Here is a 23,083-nt window from a genome sequence, read left to right as displayed (position 1 = left end):
GGCAGTGGCGAGGATGTCTCTGTCTACTGTACTGAGAAATTCTGGATGTCTGGTGGGCCTTTTTGGAAGCAAAAACTCTCATGGATTGAATTCTTTCATCCATTTAAACCAACATATTAAGAATGAGGAGGTATTTGTGAGTATTATAATACATATATGTTATATATTATAATACTTGCTGTATTTCTTGTACATTTGAAATGCACCTACAGTACAGTATATGTATTTATGCTGGTTAAAACTGCTTCTGTTTTAATCTTGCCTTACTATGCGCATGTGTGTCTTTATGCCCGTATGTTTAAACATATGTTGTCTTTGTGAAGCGCTCCGGTGCAAAACCTGTTTGCTGTGTTTTTTTGCTAATACGAGTGCTTAGTACTGAAAATAGATCCAACATTTAAAACAAGACAGAAAGTTTTCAGGACTTTAAGTATCTGATGGGCCACAAACCTTCAAATGTGTGCTCATTTCTTGCAGACATTTCACCTCTCATCCAACTGGCTCCGACTCTACTCTGGAACTGAAGAAGTCTCTTGGATGAAACATCTTCAAGAAACTCAAGCAAGTCTGGTTGTCTTGGTACAGAACTTAGATATTAGCTGTGGTAACAATCACCAATGTAACTGCGGAGGTTTTGAAATACAGAGACAGTGCTAGAAGCGGGATGTGAACAAGCCAAATGATCTAATGTCCTTCATTCAGAGGTATAACTGCAAGTGAAAGCACCAAAAGCGTAATAATCTGTAATTGCACAGGAAAACCTTCTTGCCTGGTTGGACTTATTTTTAGAGATTTCAGCCAAAGCTATGAAAATGAGACTCGTGTCAGAATACAGTGGAAGTAGCACTGGTTTCTTTCTTTCTTTCTTTCTTTCTTTCTTTCTTTCTTTCTTAAGGACAAAACACATAAATATTGTTACATAATTTGAAGTAATCTGCAGCTGCCATCCCCGGTTGGGCAGTTTAACTGAAGCGACTAGTCATCCATCCGTGCACACATGTCAGCGCAAACTGCTATCGAAATGCTCCTCAAGCAGAGCGAGCAGGGCAGTTCCTGATGAGGGCCGCAGGGAGGGCGAGCAGCAGATCTGGGGTTGAGGCCTCCGTCCGTCCGGAGTGGGAATAACTCCATCTCCACTGATAAAGGCAGCTGGCTCTGGCGACGCTCAGTAAAGTTTTATAGTCAGATATGCACAGATGATTAGGCCAGCTGTGCAGTGTCATATATTCCTAAACAAACCCTGCAGGAACTGAACTCTCACCCCTTGCACATATGGGTTACAGGGCTCGCACTCACGCTCTTGTTCATGCACTTAAATATGTGCAAACATGACGCACACGCACACACACCAGAACAAGAAAGCCACAGTGCGCTCGCTGGCTTGCATGAAAGCTTAGACTGTACGTGACCCTTGTTACAGCAGCATAAATCACATTCTCTGTTACAGTGCATTCAGGTTACAGTCGTAGAAACGGCCTCGCTGTGACCACACTGATGCAAACAAGGACAGCAATTATGATCTCTCAGCCGCATCTAAATCTGCCTGCTAAATCAGTTAAAAGGAAGTGGGAAGGATGTGAAACTGAGCAGCGCTTTCTATAAATCACCTGTTCACTCTCACTTGCGTGTCTCCTCTCTCTGGTTGCTGTGGTGACGAGCGTGTGGCGCTTTCTCGATCCAAATTGTTTTGATCAAAGGAGAGTGTGTAATACTCAGCAGCCCCTGTCGTTCTCTCCGCCGTCGCTCTGTTTATTTTGGAACAAGAACAAGATAAACCCAAGTGACGTCTTATTTATTTTCCCGCTCTTGCCCTCTCCTCCCCTTTAACAAGCCGAGTCGTGAAGAAGAATTCCTCGATAATCCGTCAGTATCAGTCCGAAGTGTGTGTTCTCTAGAGTGTTGACACCGCACACACACACACACACACACACACACACCCACATACAAACACACACACACGTAGACATATAATGGAGTGTGACCAGGGCTAATGCTACAACACAGTCAGATAATGAGGGCCACTATCAGATAAAAGGGCATGAGCAATGAGCCAAGTGACATGCTTGATCGTGATTGGTCCCTGGGGTGGTCTACTAAGGAAACATGACTTAAATGTGGTTCTTTAAAGTATTTTAATGGTAAACAGCTTTCTGTCAGCGTGCTTCTCTACTCTCATTTCTTCTTTTGTCAGCCTAAATTTGTGCATAAAGTATTTTGCAGAACTTCAGTGTAAAATGATCGACATTTACTGTCACTTCCAGGAAAATCTGCTTTTTAAAAGCTGATATTAAGCCCTAGACGATGCTTGTTTTCTGAGCATTTTTCCTTTTAATGGATAATATCTGCATTGATAAAGACAGAACATGTTTTGGTGGCTTGCCATTTACTGAATGAAGACACAAAAACCTTGTTAGTCATTTTGACATCATGATAAGCAGATGTGTAGTTCATCTTGTAACTCACCGAGTGGTGTTTCGTTTTAGCTGTTCTCCATAAAACTGCATCTGCGAGCCACGATAAGCAGCGAAAAAGGGGAAATGAGGAAACCTCAAACTATACTCAGCGGAGATAAAATGTATCTTCAGAGAGGCCACGCAGGTGACCGAGTTGCATCATGTGTCAGGTTCTGTCTGGCTGTAACAGGATTTTACCATTAACTTAATGCAAATGTTGAAGTTTTATTCAGGTTAATTCAACTTCTTGTGACCCATAAAGTCTGACTGAAAGGTTGAGGTAACATGGGCTACATATAAGGTGCCATTGCTAACTTCCCTTGTGTGTGTGTATATATATATATATATATATATATAATCCTTAAAGGCCTTTTGATGTGAACATACTGTTTAATATTAATGAATGAATAAATAAATAAATAAATAAATAAATAGTACATTTACTATGTATGGTCAGTATGCATGAGTTCAAGTTACCATTTTTAGTTGAAAACATTAATTGGCTTGACTTGAAATGATAGAGAATGAATGCACGGCTGGCAGTTCACTAAAATCGTGACATTAAGTTTTTTAGGAAGCGTGATCAGTACTTCAGTAAACTTCCCAGAATGCAGTTCTTGAGAAAAGTCAAATCTATTATTAAATTGTATTTAATAGAGGTACTGAAAACTGCCTTTTGTCTTCATTCTCGATTAAAATGGCAAATAAAGAACTGACTCTTGAAACTGTTAGGATATTAAATGTACTACAAAGAACTTGAAACATAATTTGATACTGATGCCTCTGCATGAGCTACATAAACAAACCAGACCATCAGTGGAAGATTGCCTATTTCTGTATAAATATTGTTTTTTCTTAATACCTGTCAATTCCAATGTATCCGGGTTGGATGAGTCATATAAGTCTATTTGTTATGGTGGAGTGCTGAGGTTGAATTGAAGAGTCTCGCAGCCTGAGGAAAGAAGCTGCTCTGTGGTCTGGTGGTATGGCGCTGAAAACAATAGTCACCTTTCTTCCGCAGGGGCCGCCAGAATTAATAAAATGTGAAGGCTCCTTGGAGTTGCTTGCAGTTGTTGACTGGACATAATATCTTAAATGCAGTGTGTAATTTCTGCCAGAAGTTGCTCAATCAAAACAATGAAAACAAAAGTTTGATGAAGTTGTGAAATAGGAGTTGTTGACTTAAAGTTTTTATTCACGTTCACACTCTTTGACATATGTTTTCCCAGAAATTATATCTACAGGTGACCAAATGAAATGCACCTTTAACTTTAATAAAACTGTGTTTTGGGGTTTGAAGACTGGCAGCCTGTATGTACACAACATTTTAATGCAAAAAATGTTACATTTTATGTGTTTAACATGGTTTTTCAAGTGAACTTAAAGGGGCACTATGTGGTTTTAAAGCAGAATTCAAATTATTTTAATAATTACAATATTAATGAGGTAACAATATAAACTCAGAAATATAAAATAAACATGAGGAAAATAAGGTTCTCAGAACAATGTTTGAAACTAGAAAGAGGGCAGGGTCCGCCACATATAATAAAGTAAAACAGTGTGAAATTGTGTTGTGCTTTAAGGTCAGTTTGTTTACTCAGTTTATTCAGTCATGGAAACAAAGAGAGTTTGTTTATTTAGTTTGTTTAGGCATAAAAAGCTGGTTTTACATTTTTGCAACTTATGAAACGTCTTTGAACTAATTATTCAACTTTAGTTCAGTTAACTCACATGTTCATGGCAGCAGGAGAACTCGAGTTGAACCAACTGTTTTACAGTCTACTTTGAGTATAACCCAAATTGAAGAGTCTCCACTTTGATATTTGTACATAAACCCTAAAAATCTAACCTCATAATATGATATTCTCATCACCGAGAGGAATAATAATTTCATGCTCCTGAAAGCCAGCGCTGAGGTTAAATATGCGAGCAACTCTCTCATTTGCACGCACATAACGTCAACTCGATCTGATGCTTGGACCTAACATACGGTTAGGCGGAAAGCCGCAGGCAGTTCAGCCCGGTTGCAGAGAGCAGAGTGAAAATTTGCTGCTGATGACAGGTCATGTGAACTGAAAAGTGCTTTTTACATCCTCTCTTTTGTGTTTGCATCTCAGCAGGCAGCCGGAGCTCGGCCATAATCCCCCTCCCAGTGTGTACATCACTCAATGAATTCAGCCTCTATGGAAACGGGCAGGCGGTCGGACCGCTGCCATTTCACAGCCCTAATTAATACCAAACCTCTGCACCCTTCACAAATTACAGCGTGTACCACACAGGGTTGGCTCAAGACAACAGTCTGCAGTCTGCAATAAAACGGTTCCTTCATGGCCACATTAAAAACAGGGCGGTAGGTCAGAGGACTTTTAGCTTATAACTGATTACTGTTGGCCATCAGCTCTGAGTGTGTAGGCCGTGTATTATGTGAGACCGGTGGTGAGAGAGAGCTTAAGTAGAGCTGTCCAGGTGGCGGATTCTCGGAGGGATTCTCCACTGTGAGAGCCATCCAAGGACAACCCGGAGAGCCTTTTTCAGTGGTGGTGGGGGAGGGGGGAGGGCTTCTGTTCGAGGGAGGAACTGGCCACCCCACGGTGCCCCGCTGGCTGTGGTCCGCAGCCAGTGCAGCAGTAGGTAACTCTGGAGCCAAGGTGGAGTGAGAAAGGAAGGGAGGAAACTCGGAGAGAAACCATGAAAAATGTGGAGCATGAAAATGTCTCCCTTGGTTTATGGCAGCGCAGCCTGGCTTCCAAGAGAAACACATCTTTAAATTTAACTTGAGATGTCTTTTTTTTTTTTCTTGCTTCTTCCACTCCCAACTGCTGGCAAGGGCCTGGTTGTGAAAGCAGGGCCAAGATGCTTGGAAACTGCGACCATGTTAAAAAAGCACTCAATAATGTGGCTTTTTGGAAATGTGGCGACAGCTTCTGTATGAGGGGCTCAGCTTTCAGCGTTGGTGAACATGTTTGGTGCAGCTGCAGAACAGGCCTCAGTATATAAATATTCAGAAAAACACATGAAGGTATATTTACTGAAAGTTAATATGAAGTGTAAGGAAATATATCACTCAAAAATGCAGAATGTTTTGCTGATATTTCAGTTTCACATGCAGTACATCAAAAATCTCTCACTGTGCATTTACTGTGTCTCCATATCAACTTCACACACACTCTCTTCTAACCCCATTCAGGGAGAAACATCCCAACTGTGTTTGGAATAAAAGTCCATAAATAAAAGACTTGATACCGGTTATTCCAGTGAATTCGACTAAAACGACGGGGGCGGCTGGAAACAGTTTGGCCAGCTGTCAAATTAAAGGTTCTTACCATGTAATAATATTTTGCTAGTCTCAGGAGGAAGTCATCTCTCATGCCGATGATTCAGAGCTCATTTAGTGAAAGAGCATCCAGTCGATGTCATAAATCAACGTTTGATGGAACAAACATACCTCAGAAGGAAGCAGATCCACCTCCAGAGCATCAACACTCACTCACGGAGTTACATTTGCTGAATAAAACGCTCCGCTGATGATGAACACATTTTCTGGCTTTGGAGTGTAACACATGCAAGCCAAAAGTTAATACCTCTGTTTACAGCGGGTGACATGAAACATTCATTTATGCCAGAGAGATTAAGAAAATGTTCGCTAAGGTGTCATTTAGAATGCATGAAAACTGTGGAGCATAATTACATAAATACAATATACTATACTATACTTATACTTTACTATACTATACTATACTATACTATACAATGCTATACTATACTTATACTATACTATTCTATACTTATACTATACTTTACTATACTATACTATACTATACTTATACTTTACTTTACTTTACTTTACTATGCTACACTATACTTATACTATACTATACTATTCTATACTTATACTTTACTTTACTTTACGTTACTTTACTTTACTTTACTTTACTATACTATACTTATACTTATACTTTACTATACTATACCATACTATACTATACTTATACTATACTTTACTATGCTATACTATACTATACAATGCTACACTATACTTATACTATACCATACTATACTATTCTATACTTATACTATACTTTACTATACTATACTATACTATACTTATACTTTACTTTACTTTACTTTACTATGCTATACTATACTTATACTATACTATACTATTCTATACTTATACTATACTTTACTTTACTATACTATACTGTACTATACTTATACTTTACTTTACTATACTATACTATACTATACTATACTTTACTTATACTATACTATTCTATACTTATACTGTACTATACTTACACTATACTATTCAATGCTATACTTATACTTTACTATACTATACTATACTATACTTATACTATACTTTACTTTACTATACTTTACTATACTATACTATACTATTCTATACTATACTATACTATTCTATACTTATACCTTACTTTTCTATACTATACTATACTATACTATACTATACTATACTATACTATGTTATACTATATTTACACTATACTTTACTATACTATACTATGTTATACTATATTTACACTATACTTTACTATACTATACTATGCTTATACAAATCATATGATGTAAAATGTGACGAACAGTCAGAAAACAGTTAATGAGTTAATGGGTGAATATAACATTGCGGTGTAATTGGGTTACCCTTGAGTAAAACATATTTGAAAATAAGAGGTTATTTTGACCCAGTGTTGTTGTAATTTTTATTTTGTTGGGTAATTTACTCACACTAAGATTGATTACAAAAACTACAAAATATTCACATATTATTAACATCGTGACATGTAAGTTTGACCAGAGTCGATTATGACCTGAAAACACTAACACATGGTCAAAACAATCCACTGGTACTGGTTAAAGATAACTCAGTACTGCATTATTGACCCCAACTGGGTTGATTTTCAACCCATTCATTTTTAGTGTGTAGGTAACATTAGCTCCAGCGACTGGCTACAACATAAAGAAATGCTGCTTACATTTTAATAAAATAGAAATAAAGTAATACACTAATAATGTGACTTATCAGATAATAACATCAAATTCTGTCTTTTGATACTTAAAGTATACCTTTTTACTATAGCAGAATTTTACACGCTGGGTACACGCTAATGCTTCTAGCTTAGCAGCTACAGTGAATATTTGGACTTTAAAAAGGGCATAAATAATGTCCAGATAATCAGGAAATGTTTTGTGGACTACAAAATTTCACTCGACTTTCCACTGGTATGTTTTTCATATTTGGGTGAACTTACTACGTGTGAGAGGCAAATATTGTTCTTTTTATGTGACTATATTTGATGCTTTATGCACATTTGTGCATCATAATCCAAAAATTTTACATCCAACAGTATGTCTGAAAGGGATGATTTACTGCACTGTAAAAACTCAAAATTTTACCAAGTATTTTTGTCGTTTTTCCAGTCATTTTTAAGACACTAGAAGAAGAATTTCAGTGAGATAACTTTGAAGACAATTTTCGCTTGTTCCATTTGTAGGTTTTTTTTAAGCTTGTATTAATTTTTTATGATTTTTTTTTTGAAGAAGCATGTTTTACATTGTGACACTAAGAACTCATCGTGTTGAATACAAGAGATTAATTTGTAATGGAGTACATTGTGGTATTGCTGCTTTTGCTTGATTAAATGATCTGAGTACTTGTTCCTCTACTGTTTCAGTCTTGAGGTCTGAACATCATCTCTGTCATCATGACAATTGACATTATCATCATCATCATTGCCCAAATGAGGAAGAAGCAGAGTTACTAAACCTAACCTCCACCTTTTTGCACGCTACATTCATCGTCTGCAGTTTCTCAAGTACTTGTTGAGTTATGGTGAGGCGTCGTTGCCCCCTCCTTCTCCTCCGGCCGGGCCACAGACTCTCTCCGCTGATGCATTACGACAATGGAGGAGAAGTCTCCATCAGCCTATCAAAAAAACTTCACAGATAATGCCTCACAGCACCGGAGACGTCACAGCTTTTAGTCACGTTAATCCCTCAGACAGAAACCCCCTCCTCTGCTCTCACAGACGTAATTTGTTTTACACAGTTACTTTTTCAAAGCGTTAAATATTGGCGAAATCTGCAAAGGCTGGCTTGTTTTATGGGTTGCCCTGTCCCGGGTTGCCAACAGGGACGAAGGCTAGGACAGCTTTTAATGGAGGGGGGGAGGCTGACATTAAATACAGGCCAGATGGACTTTCTCCTATCCTGCTCATAAAAGTTCTTAGGACAGTTCACAAATCAAGGCCTCTCAGTATTATGTTAAGCGTTTGGATTGTTATTGTTATTGTACATTTGCAAATACTAATGTAATTTATAGCTTTTCAAGCATAATTCGAGACTCAACCCACCCAGACATTTAATATGTGAGCGTTTAACAGTTAATATCGGGTTGATAAAGTGCCCGGGCCTTTTACTGCCTGCCATGGAAACTGGCTATCATAACTCTGACAACTTTTCATCCAGCGTGCATTAAAGGTGAAGATTAAGACCACGAGTGCCATCCACTCAGTTAAATGTCACGAGTCTGTACATGGAAGAGAAACAACAGGCAGCAGCAGGTTTACTGTACAGCCAGAAGAGGGGAAAATGAAAAGTGAAATTCAAGATGCTAAGCTAAAACGGAAAAACTGCAGCTCTCTGGGGGTCAGTCCTCTTTCCGGAGGAGAGGAAAGTGGACCCCGTAGCTGAGGGAGTTTGCGGTGGTGGTCTGGGTTTTTGGGTCATTCACTATGATGTTGCTGCTAACATGACAACAAATACCAGAGGGCTCCGAGCTTCCTGACCGAGATATAATGCTATGAAAAGAGCTGGGCTTTATTCAGCGTGAAATTATGTTATATGTTTATGTTACATTATTTTCCGTTGCTGAATAATATTTAGCAGTGATGAGAAGTCACATACATTCAAGTCCTGCATCTGAGTGCAATTTTGAGGCAGACTGCACCATTTTATTAGACTTTATACTTCAATACATTTCACTGGTAAACATTGTACTTTTAATCCCAGCTGTTGTTACTTTGCAGATTCAGATTTTACATAAAAAAAATTAAAACCCACATGATGAGTTTATAATATCTGATGATTTGTTAAAGAATAAACACTAAAAGGTGTATAAAATAGTCAAATTTAACCTTGACCGGCTGCATCATTTAGGTACTGCTTAGAAGTTAATCAATCATCAATAATATTAACCCAATAATATATATCATTATTAATTACATTATATTTTTATATAATATTTAACATTTACAAGGCAAACTCTGCATAATCTGTACTTTATGTTTAGTTTAACTCTACCTTTTTGATGCCAACATGTTTGTATGTTTACTAAACTGAAATATGTAGTACTTTTACTTGTAGAGTATTTTTGTATTGTGTTTCTACTTTTACATTGATAAATGATCTGCGCACTCCTTTCTTCTGTAAAGTTGTAAAATGGTTGTTTTTTTTAAATTTCATTTAAACAAACTTGACTGAAAGCTGCACTAGTGGTGGAAGAAGTACTCAGATATTTTACTTACAAGGAAAATAATAAAAAATACCAAAGTGTAAAATCTGTTTTTTACAAGTTAAAGTCCTGTATTCAAAATCTTACTTATTCACAGAAGTATTAGCATCAAAATATACTTCTACCAAAAGTAAAAATAATATATTAGTGCCTGGGTCTTCAACAGGCAGTCCGTGACCCCTATGGGGTCGTCAGAGGTCCTGTTACAGGCGGTCAAATTATTGTTGATAATAATTTTAATGTTTTAATTTTTCCAAAAATGTGAATGTGTCTGAAAAAACACATTCACATGAATCTAACATTCTGTGAACATTCTCTAAATTTGTGGAAAAAAAACAGTTAACTTGCACAACATTGATGATAGTCAATGCAATGCAATCATGTGAGTAAGCTAACCTAACTGTATGCTAAATCACTGTGCAGCACGCAACAGCTAACTATGTAATATTCATACATATTGACCAGTTAGCTGTATTATAATTGTAAGTGTTCAGACATTCTTGTGAGTCACCTTGGATTGTTTTGAGGCTAACATGCTAACATTAGCCATGCTAATGTTTCAGCTGCCTGTAGGCCCAGTTTAATATGCAACAGAATTGTATGCAGAATATTTAGTGGAGGGTCCCTCCTCCAACCCTCTATCAACTAAGGGGTCATTGACCCAGAGAAAATATTGAAGACCCCTGTATTAGTGTCAGAGAAGGCTTTGAAACAACATTACAGCATCGAGACGTTCATGTTTCAAAATATAAATAAATATAACTGAAGAGTTAACTAGATTACATTAACTGGCTTTAAGTTTTCTGAGTGCATTGGGTGAATAGTGTGCTAATGCTAGTTTTGCTTAAGTAAATCTACATCTTCCACCACTGCTGTTTAGGATGAGGTGTGAAGCTGTAAAATGCCTGTTTATTTTATGTAAACCTGGTTTAACTTGAGTGGAAACTGTACCGAACTCCTTCAGGCTCATTTTTCCATCAACAAACCTCTTGATGGCTGACACAGATTGCTGCAGATGACCCCAAAAATGATGCATAATACTCTGCAGGAGTCACTGGAGCACTTGCGTAGTGTATGCGCACACACACATTACTATAATAAACAATAGTCTGACTCAGCCATTGACTGTGGGCTGCAGCTGCGTCTGAAAAACACTTATTCAGTTGGAATTTTCTGGAGGAGTCATCAAGTTTTTGCACCAAAAATACTAAACATTAGGCAACATAACTGACAACTTTATGTAGAGCTGAGTATTGATATCGAAAGTTAAAGTTGAATATTTGCTCTTGAGGTGAAGCCATCACAGAGTTATAGAGCTCTTTTAAAATAACTACTCTGACAGACACAGGTAGATGGACATGTATAGGCAGGGGGTGACCTTTAACAGGTTTAATGGTGCTGTACACATGTGTTCAGATGCAGACTTCTTCTATCTTCTAAATCTTGAGCAGTCACTGTTGACAATCTTGATAAGGCTGATTGGGAAATTGGCATTTCAACACCAAGAAACTGTCCAAGCTGTCCTCTTACTTTTGTCTATGATAAAAAAAAAAAAAGAAGAAGAAGAGCAGATCAGAGGAAGACTCTGCAGAGGGAGGTTATGAGCAGCTCTATAAATGGAGGAGATGTTGATGGTATCTGTGTCTGGATACATAAAATATACTCATCCGGGTCGTCGCTGCTATCTGGAGCCAGTCAATGTACACAAACTATAAATTACCCTCTCCTTCTTTTTCTACTCTCTTTCTTTCAGCACTGCCAGAGACGCAACGTGCTTCAGTTCACTGAGTTTCATTAATGTGCTTATTGGAGGAGAAGATTTGCACATTTATCATGATTCATCCTCTCATCATTTAAACTGTTTGTCCGCTAAGCCAAATAAAAGAGAAGATGCTCATTTTGACCTCGTTTTAAATTGACTTGATTTATTTTTTCTTTATTGTGTTTTTTTTCAATTTATTCTATTCGACAAAAGTAAAATAAAACAGTGTGCCTATGCAAATTACATTAATTTAGGTGACATATTTTCATGCCTGCATACCACCCATTTTGGAGAGTGGCAACTCTCAGTTTCTAATACATTTATTCTATTTGTTTATTTTGTTGCATTATCTGCAGAAGTATTCATGATTGTTTTTTATTCTTCCTGAGGCTTTTATTTTTCTTGCTGTAGGCCTAAATGTAAAAGCAAATGAAAACAATAAAGTAATGTGGACAATAAATATTATTTTTAACATATTAATAAACCTACAAGAAATAATTGACTCCTGATGAACAAACAACTTGGTAATTTAATAATAATAATAATAATAATAATAATAATAATAATAATAATACGATTTTTCAAAGTAAGAAACATTTTATTTACAATATTTTCAGTGCAAATTATTATTAACAAAATAGCACAACTATATCCTGACCAAAAAAATAATAATACATGAACACGTGAAACGAGTGGTTCATAACCTAGAATTAAAATTCACAACCGCACATTTCCTCCAGATGAGGAAAAACATGATGCACACAAAGCTCTTGATAGGAAAACGACAGTAAGGAGACGCCGGAGGCAGCCGAAAGTCATATTTTTATATTTTAAATAGCCTTTGAATTTATTATCGTAAAAAAACTGGAGAACTGAGGAGAAATCTGACAAAATGCACAAATTGAAAGGGACCTCTTCATCTCGTGTCCGGGCTAAAATTAAACACAACACTGTCTTGTTGCTCCAACTGTTCCCAGGAATTAGACGGGGCCTGACTTCGCTGCCACTCCAGATGCGTTTTCACACCACTGTCGTTTTTCTGTCAAAATAATTACAACTCGTCGTTAAAGTTCGTCACCAGCCTTCATATGAGTATCTGTGAGGAGGCCGGCGTGTCTGGGCCTGTGGCCGCCGCCTGCGCGCTGCTGGCCGGCCCGCTCCCGCTCATGATCACGCTGGTTTTGTTGAGCTCAGAAAGGTCCAATTGTCCGTCAGAGTTTTCCTCCTGGGCCTCGTCGGATTCACACTCGCTCCTGCCCTCGCTCTCACACTCGGACTCCGCCGGCTCTTTGGCCTCCCCGCTGCCGGGCTCACACGCACTCTTGTCCGGCTGCTCCCCCTTCTCCTTGTCCTTCTGAGCCTGGGCCTCTTTGGAGTGTCTCCACTTCATGCGTCTGTTCTGGAACCACACTTTCACCTGAAGACACACATGCAGACCCGGGTTAGTCCACCTGTTCTGTGTGTGGTTCAACTGCAGCCTTTGTGCACAGTCAATTTATTTAATTTACTCAAAATTCCCTTAAAGCAAAACTTTAGGAATAAGACAGACCTCAATCTTGGAAATCTTTTGGATTTAATGCCTCCAAAACGTTTTTTTCCTTTAAATGACACTTTTCTCACCCTTGTGACAAAGAAAAATGTCCAATAGTATCGCACTTCACACATATTTTAAGGCTAACAACAGCTAAAAATATTTAATTTAACCTTTATTTAGTCTCACTGAGGTGTGAGACCTCTTTTGCAAAGGAGACCTGGGCACTAAAAGCGTAAATAAAGTGCAACACTTTATTTAACCCTATTAGATGACAGACATATAAATGATATCAATTAATGAAATAAGATAATTGTCATTAATGTCGACATTTTGTTTTGACATTTGCAAGATAATGATGAAGCAATGAACAGTGTGATGAAACGTAAACAACAACTGGGTGTTGTTGCTTAAGATGTGGTGAGATATGTGATCCACTTGGAAGCATCTCAGCCTATCAGGTTGCGGCGTACAGTCACGATGACACTTGGCAACTTCAGTTAAAGTGTCTTTTGTCGATTATATTTAAGTTTAAAGCTCCAATTTGTAAGAAAGTTGATTTTCGAGACTCATTCCCAGCTTTGGTATTGTAGGCTGGGTCGGCCTTTATCACAAAGTGTCAGTGTTTGACGAGTTGGGGACGAGACGCCAATACCAACTTTCTTACAAATGGGAACTCTGAATAAAAAGTTCTTGTCCTGAATGACTATGTGCAAAGAATGCAGGGTGCAAACGTGAGCATTTCTTGTGTAGATCAGAGTATTTCTTGGTAAGGCCTATTTTTGATATTTTACATCATCAAATATAGACGCACACATTTTCTGCTCATGTCTTTCCATTAGCTTGTCAGGGCCTGAGCTACTGCTGAGGTCAGAGAGGTCATCGTCCACGTATATTTTTCTGGGAATTTAAGGTTGTTTTGGGATGTGAGGTTTACTTTAAACATGGCAGGTATTTTATAGGTTGTTTCAAACACTTTAAGAAGCTGAAAGAGTCAAGAGGGCAACTTTTAGATCAGGAATAGTACGATCGGCACACAGATCCATCTGTATAGACTTTTGTTTCTATTTCATCTAATTTATTTTTGAGTCTATTTTTATTTTATTGTTTTAAGGACATTTCTACTCTTGCACTGCACTGCTACCTTTTTTTTCTTGTGTGACTGTAAAATATTGAATTTCCCCTATGGCAGATCAATAAAGGTGCACCTTATCTTATCTTTAGGGAAATAAGAAAATAGCAGCCTTTATTTAGAAAAAAAGAAGAATTATCAAAAATGTCTGTGACTAAATTGAAATAGAAGGAAAAAAATTAGACCTTATTTCTGGTTTCAAACTTTCTAAATTTTGCTAAGAGGGGGGTGGGGTGGGGCGGGAGGGGGCTCCTGACCTCAGTAGTTTTTCTGGTTACGGCCCTGTTGATTTATAGTTTATTGTAGATTTGGATCCCTACAACAACAAGTCCTCCTGGGGTCCATATTTAAAGAAAATACAAATAAACAACAGATTTTCAGTAAACAATATAGTTACTACAGCTTAATAAGGCAAACTATTAAAATGGAACAATTAAAATGGTAATATTTAATAATCGAAGTTCATTTGGATATAGACTTATCTATTTTGCTGGCCTGTCTTCAAGAATTACCTCTTTATGTGCTTCTTAAAATAACATCTATAACAACGTCTTGAATAAGGTGTCGTGTCCATGTCCACCCTGCGTCTTACCTGCGCGTCCGTCAGCCCGAGCATCGCAGCCAGCTGCTTTCTGTCCGGCTTGGTGACATATTTCTGTATCTCGAACCTCTTCTCCAGCCCTTTCCTCTGCAGGTTGGAAAACACCGCCCTCGACCACGACCTTTTCCTCTTGTACGTCTGCGGCATCGTGTCTTTGGTGAGGACGGCGTATGGACCTGAAAGACACGAAGAGGACATGAGGTTAGAGAGGAAGACGGAACAGAAACCAGAGAGAGGACTCACTGCAGGTGTCACAGAGCCGGACTGGGCCAGCTTCCTGTCTGTTACACACAGTCCTACATGTGGTGTCTACCTGGGAAGGTGTCCTGAAACTGATGCTGGCCTGTTTGCCTGCTGCTGCTGCTGCTGCCTAGTGAACTCATCATGGAGGACGCGTCGCTCATCCCGGGGTCTATGGAGGAGAAGTACTGGCTGGCCGGAGGCTGAACGGGGAGGTGGATGCCTGACTGACGGTTCGAGCTAACGATGGATGTGAGATCTGTCACAGAGCGAGAGATGAGGAGTTATCGCACTGACACAAGAACCTGCGTCTTTGCGCACACTTGCAGCTGATCCTGACCTCTGACCTCTCTGGTTTAGGGGGTAAAGGAGGAGAAGGCTTCCCCACAGGGCTTCTTAAAGTGCACATTAAAAGGCTATTTGCGCTCAAACTGCTGGATGACTCACTCAGTTGGTTGCTTTCAGTTCCTAAAGTTTGTCATATTTATGTTTTCTATTACAAAACAGCGCTTTAAGGCCATAAACACACTCCTATCTGCTGATTTCTTTGACAGGAAGCACAAAAGTTGTTGTTTTTTAGAAATGTAATACAATCTCTCCTCTCACCTCTTAACGACGACTTTTCTCTGCCTTTTGGATCAAACTCTGTCGACAATATCCGATCAATTCCGAATTTGAGGTCTTTGCTTGAAGGCGGGGGAGCTTGTTGGGAGTTAAAAGCAGTCCTGGAGGAGACTGATGTGAGCTGTAGTCCGTGTCTGTGGTGGTAGGGGGACGCCGGGCTCACCCTGGCGCCGTACACCGACGGCTCCGGCGCGACAGGGGAGGGGCGCAGCGGCGAGCCGCCGGAGTGGCCCTGCTGCGCACGGTGGTGGTGGTGTCCCATGTGCACCATGAGGGCCGACGACCCCTGGATGTTCTCCGCATCTCCAGCCTGCAAAATATCTGCGATGCAAAACGAGGGTTTCTTCATGGTATCCACAGCGAAGCCCCCTGCGCAGTACGCGGACCAGAGGCTGAAGTTTGACGCGTAAAACGGGTTGAGCCCGGCTGTGTACATCCCGCAGCCTATAATGCGTCTTTCTCAGAAAAGGGTTTAAACTGACAGGCATGCAGGAGGGGGGGAAAAAGCAGGGAGAGCGTTTTAACTGCTATAGATGACCGTCCTCTTTGTGTCAGAGCCAAAATCGCTCTCCCAACTCTGAAATCCAAACCCTGAAGCTCCACTCCGAAGTTCCTCCGCTGACACTGATTGGTCGCTCTCTGAGCCAATGGACGCTGTGCGCTCGCTCACATCACGCCCTTCGTAAATGAGGATGATGTGTTACATGCTCACACACACACACACACACACACACACACATTCATAGATGATGACCGGGACACTTCGGAGCAAATTTGAGCCTGAGATGATGGATTGATCACTTAAGGAGAACCTCCACCCATCACAAAAAACATTACAGCCTTTAACTCTCGCGTTAATTTGGATGTTTCTATGCGGGAATAAATTACATCTCATGCAGGAAAATCTTTAAATCTGTCAGTTTTCAACATGCTGGCAAAAAAAGAAAAGAAATATAAAATAAATAAAGAAGGAATAGGAAAAAGAGAACATAATTAGCTGTTTAAAGGGACACTGTGTAGTTTTCAAACTCATCATTTTAATATTAACAATATTAATAAGGTAATAAAACTTATTTCTCCATTACTGAATAAACAAGTTGTTCTCAGAGGAAAATAAGGTCCCACAACACTGTTTGAAGCTAGAAAGGTGGCAGGGTCCGCCACATATAAACAAAGTAAAACACTATAAAACTTTGTTGTCCTTTAAGGCCAGTTTGTTTATTCAGTTTATTCAGTCATGGAAACAAAAGACTTTGTTTATTTAGTTTGTTTAGGCATAAAAAAGTTACACAGATGAAAGTTGTTGTGGGATCAAAATGAACAATAAAACAATAAATCATCAGGGCCGTAAGCAGGATGTTGGAAACACTAATGAGGTCATGAGCCCCCTTGTCCCCCTTCGTAGAAGAAAATGAAGTCAAAAATGAGTTTTTTTAACGTACCGATTTTTGTATATTCGTTATTCCCTATGTTGCCTTCCACCCTCTTCTAACTTACCTACCTATCTTTTATGACATTAAAGGGGCACTATGTAGTTTTGCTAAAGGAATTCAGAACTTACAATATTAACAATATTAATGAGGTAATAATAAAACCATAACTGAACAAACAAGCTGTTCTCAGAGGAAAATAAGGTCCCCAGAACACTGTTTGAAGCTAGAAAGGTGGCAGGGTCCGCCACATATAAACAAAGTAAATCAGTATGAAACTGTGTTGTCCTTTAAGGTCAGTTTGTTTATTCAGTCATGAAAACAAAAAGAGTTTGCTTATTTAGTTTCAGTCAATGAAGATATTATTTCTTCCCCCGCTGAAAAACGACGTATTGCACCTTTAAAATCGGGCGTGCAATCACACAGCCCCTCGCCCAGGAGAGCCTCTATTAGCTCCGTCTCATCCTGTTTTTGATGGGCTGTGATTCGTGTTAAATGAGCGGATATTCCTGCTAGATTCGCCCCCGAAATAGAACCAGCTTTAGTATTTTAGGATACAGCAGAAATCCTTATTTCTTCCGGAGCGGAGGGGGGGAGGCTTTATAATGACTGTTAGAGCTTCCCTTGTTCAATATTTGTGCAACTTTATCTCGACCTGCAAGTTGCACGGTGACGCAAATCCGTCCCCACGCTCATAATAAACAGAGGAAACCTATTCCCCTCCGCAACCAAAACACAATTAACTTCAGAGACGATACTTCATCCGCCTCTCAAGATTCACACGTTGGGTCCTGGCCAATAACATTTTTTACAATAAAGGATTTAAATTGTTGAAGAGAAAAAAACACGACTTTTATTTATTTTCCCAGCAGCAACACGAGTTTTATTGGCTCGATCGACCTAAAATAACATTATTATTTTATATATATATATTTGCGATAATAAGAGCAGCTTTGTTATCATATACTTTCTTTAACTCTCAATTAAAAGGAGCTTTCTCCCTCGCTGTCGTGCCTGCATGCTGTTTGTGTGTGATCGCATGTGTCTCCTCTCTCATGTGTTGGAACAATGGGCCTCTGAAGCCCCGCGCCTTCATTTACTCTTGATTCATGCGGCCGGAAGGGCCGATGACCCTGACTGCCTCCTATCATGCTGTTTTCGAGTGACACTTTTCCGGGTTAAAATTAGAAATGAGATTTTTTTTTTTTTTTTTTTTTTGTATAACGTTTGCCCTCCATCACGCAGTCAAAACAATCCAGGGAAGAGGATGTGGCAGACGCAGCACGCCTCGAGTTATTTCAGGTGCTGATGAGCTCCTCAGGCCTCAGATCAGCCTTTAAGAACTCAGGCTCTGGAGCTGCAGGGAGAGCAGGACAGGATAAATTTAGTTCTTACTTCTTAGTGTGATATACATCCATCACTCTGGAGAGCATGTTTTTTTATTGCCTTGGAGAATTTATAAATTGGTGCCTTGTTCAACTGATAGAAAGTACAATAAAATGTGTTACTGTTGAAGTAATAGGAGGCACTGGGGCTACATGGCCTTAAAAAAATATCTCAATATTTTTATATACACAATATGTATTTAGAAATGTTCACATCTCTTCAAAAACACTTCATAAATGTTAAAAATCAAATATCAAATATCAAGAAATTTTTGACCAAAAACCTCAATAATTGTTGGGCATAATAATTAAGTAAAGTATCACCACTTTATCACTTTTTGAGTGATCAAATAAATATTCTTCTTCTTTTTCTTCTTCTTCTTCTTCTTAAGAAGTATTATGTTCCAACAATGTATAAGAGCTGAAGATTTATTTGAGTACTCAGTGCAGGACCCGAAGGATTTTCTTCCATGAAATATAAGAAATGCCCCCACATTTCTTGAAAGACCTCAGGTTTTCCTTTGATAGTCAGTTTCTCCAACATTCGGTTGACATGTGATTGAGGCAATGTAATGAGGGGATTGTTTGAGGTTAGAGTAAATGATTATGACAGGAACATTTTTTATAATGGTGCATCAACATTCATTTGATCTCATTTGTAAGTTAACACTTCCTGGTGCACGATACTGGAATTTCTAACTTCGACAAAATGCTTTGAAAAGTTACTTGATACTGAAAAACTGAAACAGCACTGAAGGCAAACATTTCAGATTATTATTAAAAGATAAATATGACAAGGCTTGTGTGTTAAAGGTGCACTGTGTAGTTTTGTGGAAGCAATTTTAATCAGAAGAGAAAGATCCTCATTGACTGTTTTTGTTTAATGTCTAAACAAACTAAATAAACAAACTCTCTTTGTTTTCATGACTGAATAAACAAACGGACCTTAAAGGACAACACAGTTTCATACTGTTTTACTTTGTTTATATGTGGCGGACCCTGCCACCTTTCCAGCTTCAACCAGTGTTCTGGGACCTTATTTTCCCCTGAGAACTTGTTTATTCAGTTATGGAAAAATAAACATTTCTGAGTTGTATTATTACCTCATTAATATTGTTAATATAAAAAAAATCTTCTACAAAACTACATAGTGGCCCTTTAAACACAGCAACATTTAAGATAAATTACTTCTGACCATAGTGAAAAGAGCGAGAGGAGGCGGGCCTGTGTGGATACTGCAGCAGTGTGAGTTTCAGCTGGCTGTTGGAGAGAACAGAGCGAGAAAGCAAAGCTCGTACGGGCGCATGGATACTGTGCAAAAATGTTTCAGATGTTCAGAGTCAATATAAGTTTTGACAACAGATTGCTTTTTTATAAGCACATTTGAACTAATAATGCTCTTAAAAAGTGATGTAGGCGTCAGTGGTGGGGTCATGTCCAGCGTCACCAGTATAAATGACACCTATGAGAACAAGTAGAACAGTTCAGACGATGGGTTAGATATAACGATATACAAAATCTAATACGATATCTAGTCTCATATCACAATAACGATACATTTTCGATACATAACAAAATGTTCATAACATTGAATAGGATTTTTAGGCCACGGGGGAGCACAAACATCTGTAAACCTCTTTCGAAAACAGCTTTTCATTTTACTTCAGTGTCCCTGAAGAATTGCACACACACACACACACACACACACACACACACACACACACACACACACACACACACACACACAGGATTTTAACTTAATCCTGACAAGAATGGAGCAAACATTTTAATGTTTCCTAAAGTAAAGACTGAAGTTTCTTTACTTCATAATCTACATTAAAATTGTAAGAATTACAGAAATGTAACATCCAGAACACAAAGCAGCATCATGCACTTTATCATGAAATGTATTTTTGTACTTACTGCTTACTATTTAATCTTCTCGACGCTGCTATCTTGAATCTGCCTTGGTTTGGTCTCACTTGTAAAAGATTTTAATCTCAATGTGACTTCCTACTTAAATAAAAGGTTACATACTGTATATATCACAGCAGTTTATAAAGTAAGTTTAATCCATAGGATTCGTGTAAATGTGCACGGGTTGTCCTCCAACACCAGTTGGAAGTCGAGGCCTAAGGATTATTTAGATTTTTATTTCCATATTACCAAACTCACAATCGTTCCCCAACCTTCACCAAAGTGAAATTTACAGATTACATTTCTTAACTGTTTAAAAAACAGAGAATATATTTTTCTTACCAAACTTTCTTGAACCAAAGTCCTTCTGTTGCGTGAACCGAACACAGACTGGATGTGAACTCTGGATTCTGGTGTGGCAGTCGTGGACACTACACGAGCTGCAAAGAGTCAAGAAACCATGATAACATTTGTGTGAATAAGCACAAATCCTGATTATATTTCTGCCATGACACACAAGAAGGAGGAGAGAAGGAATGCGAGCTGAGAGTTTCACCAGCTCTGACACTTGATCTCTTTTTCAGTGAAGCCTGCAGACGTGTGGAGGATGCAGGAGGTAATTGTGCACATGAAAACACCAGAATTTGTACCACTGAGTACAGACATTACATTGTTTTATGATTGTTTTACTGCTGAATTAATTATCCATTCCTTGGTTTTATATGATGTGTGTGCGCGTGTTTTAAATCACCCTCTACTTGATTTTTATGCGTGCTCTTCAGAGGAGAGTGTATTTTTCTTCTGCACGTAAGAATAAACCTGAAACTCACATCAGGGCTGCAGACTGTACAAGTTCAGGTCTGAAACAAAAAACACACCTTTTATCCACAAATCACCTGTAAAAACTGAAATATGACTTTTTCAGCCGGAGCCCTGCTGGATACCATTATTCACCTTTATTTCTCTTTTCCAGCCGCGTCCTCTGTGGAGCTGTATAACTGATGGCAGGTGGGATTACTGCCAGTGCCAGCGACTCCTGTCTCTGTTTAAAGGACCGTGAGCTCTCCACACTACAATCCGTCTTCAGCGACAGAGGACTCACTGTTAGTCTGACTCTCTTCTTCTGAAGTAGTTTGGAAAACAGAATATTGATCTTGACATTATAAATTGTTAATCGCCTCATAGTCTCAGTATTTTATGAATCTGTTTTTCCAACTGTTCGTGTCCCACAAGAATATTCATGCATTTCAGTTCTGTAGTGGAAAGTCAGTTTATTTGACGAATGAAAAAACTTTTCAGATTAAGATTTTGCACAAAGACTGTAAAAGTTAAGGTATAAATTGCATTGATTCCACATTTAAATACTGAACTTCTAGTGTGGTTTAATTTAAATAACATTTTTAGGCCTAAACACATAAAATTATCAAAAGTAATTTTCTGGCAATAAATGTAATTAAGTATCAAAAGTAAGACTAAAAGTAACTTATACATATAATTAAATGTATGTACTATATATGCTATACGCCACTGATTATGAGCCTGGTCGATTTCAGATAAAATAAATTAATTTAGAAATGCACGACTTTTGCTCTGATGAATTATGTAATCTGCAAAGTAACTAGTGACAAAAGTTATCAAATAAATGTAAAGTTGTAAAAACTACAATATTGTGAGTGGAAACATAAAGTATCAGAAAATGGAAGTAAAGTACAAATACCTCAAAATGGCACAGCTGATAAGCAGTTGGCCCATGGTATACAGTATATTGTAGATACATGTAGTAATGTATAATGTACTTTTACTTGTACTTTTGATATTTAATTACATTTAGGCCAAAAACATACTTTTGATACCTAAGTACATTTAAGATCAAATGCTTCTGGACTTTTTACTCACCATTACTATTCATATGGATGACTTCAACTTTTACCAAAGTTATATTTTAACTCTTTACTTTTACTCAAGTATGACTTCTGGATACTTTTGACAAAACTACAAAAAAATCTTGTGTAATTATCAAGTAGCTGACTACACTTCAAAGTAATCTGACCCATGTGACCTCCTGGAGGGGCCTCACACCTGTGTAGGGACAACTGCACTGAACTACCCACAGTAACTGTATATAAAAGCTCCTCCTCAACAAGCTACACCAGTAAAATGCTGCTAAAGCACCGATGAATCAATAATAATGATCTGCTAATGTCATATGTAGCAATATATCGGTCACAGGGGACATTTTTCTGTGGAACAAGAATTATTTTGATATTTCTAAGTGCATTTGGCTCATAATAGTGTACTTCAAATCCACTGTTTATTACAGACCAAAACATATTTGTGACCATTTGTGTTGTGAAAGAGATGTGATTCATTCATAACAAACAGCTCCCTCCCTGTTAAAACATGATAAAAATGACAAACTGACTAAAACACATCTGACTGATTTGTTGTCTAATCATCTCAGAGGAGGCAGCAGC

The 23,083-nt window shown here is 38.4% G+C and overlaps 1 protein-coding gene across 2 annotated transcripts; it reads right to left on the bottom strand.

Moving 5' to 3' along the window:
- Nucleotides 1–12,326: 12,326 nt before the first annotated feature.
- Nucleotides 12,327–16,488, bottom strand: hlx1 (H2.0-like homeo box 1). Of its 2 annotated transcripts, XM_084377465.1 has the most exons (4): nt 15,860–16,488; nt 15,327–15,512; nt 15,005–15,189; nt 12,327–13,166 (listed from the first exon to the last, which is right to left on the bottom strand). In XM_084377465.1, exons 1-4 carry the CDS (start codon nt 16,311–16,313, stop codon nt 12,834–12,836), a joined length of 1,158 nt encoding a protein of 385 aa, XP_084233591.1. In that variant the 5' UTR covers nt 16,314–16,488; the 3' UTR covers nt 12,327–12,833. The 2 variants fall into 2 exon arrangements, with proteins under 2 accessions (XP_084233591.1, XP_084233592.1); XM_084377466.1 differs by lacking the exon at nt 15,327–15,512.
- Nucleotides 16,489–23,083: the final 6,595 nt, after the last annotated feature.

The sequence above is a fragment of the Pagrus pagrus genome (genome assembly GCF_965226575.1).
Source record: "Pagrus pagrus genome assembly, chromosome: 16".
In the NCBI taxonomy this organism is placed as follows: Eukaryota; Metazoa; Chordata; class Actinopteri; order Spariformes; family Sparidae; genus Pagrus; species Pagrus pagrus.
Note: the sequence above shows the minus strand (reverse complement) of the source record. Positions and strands in the feature narration are given on the sequence as shown.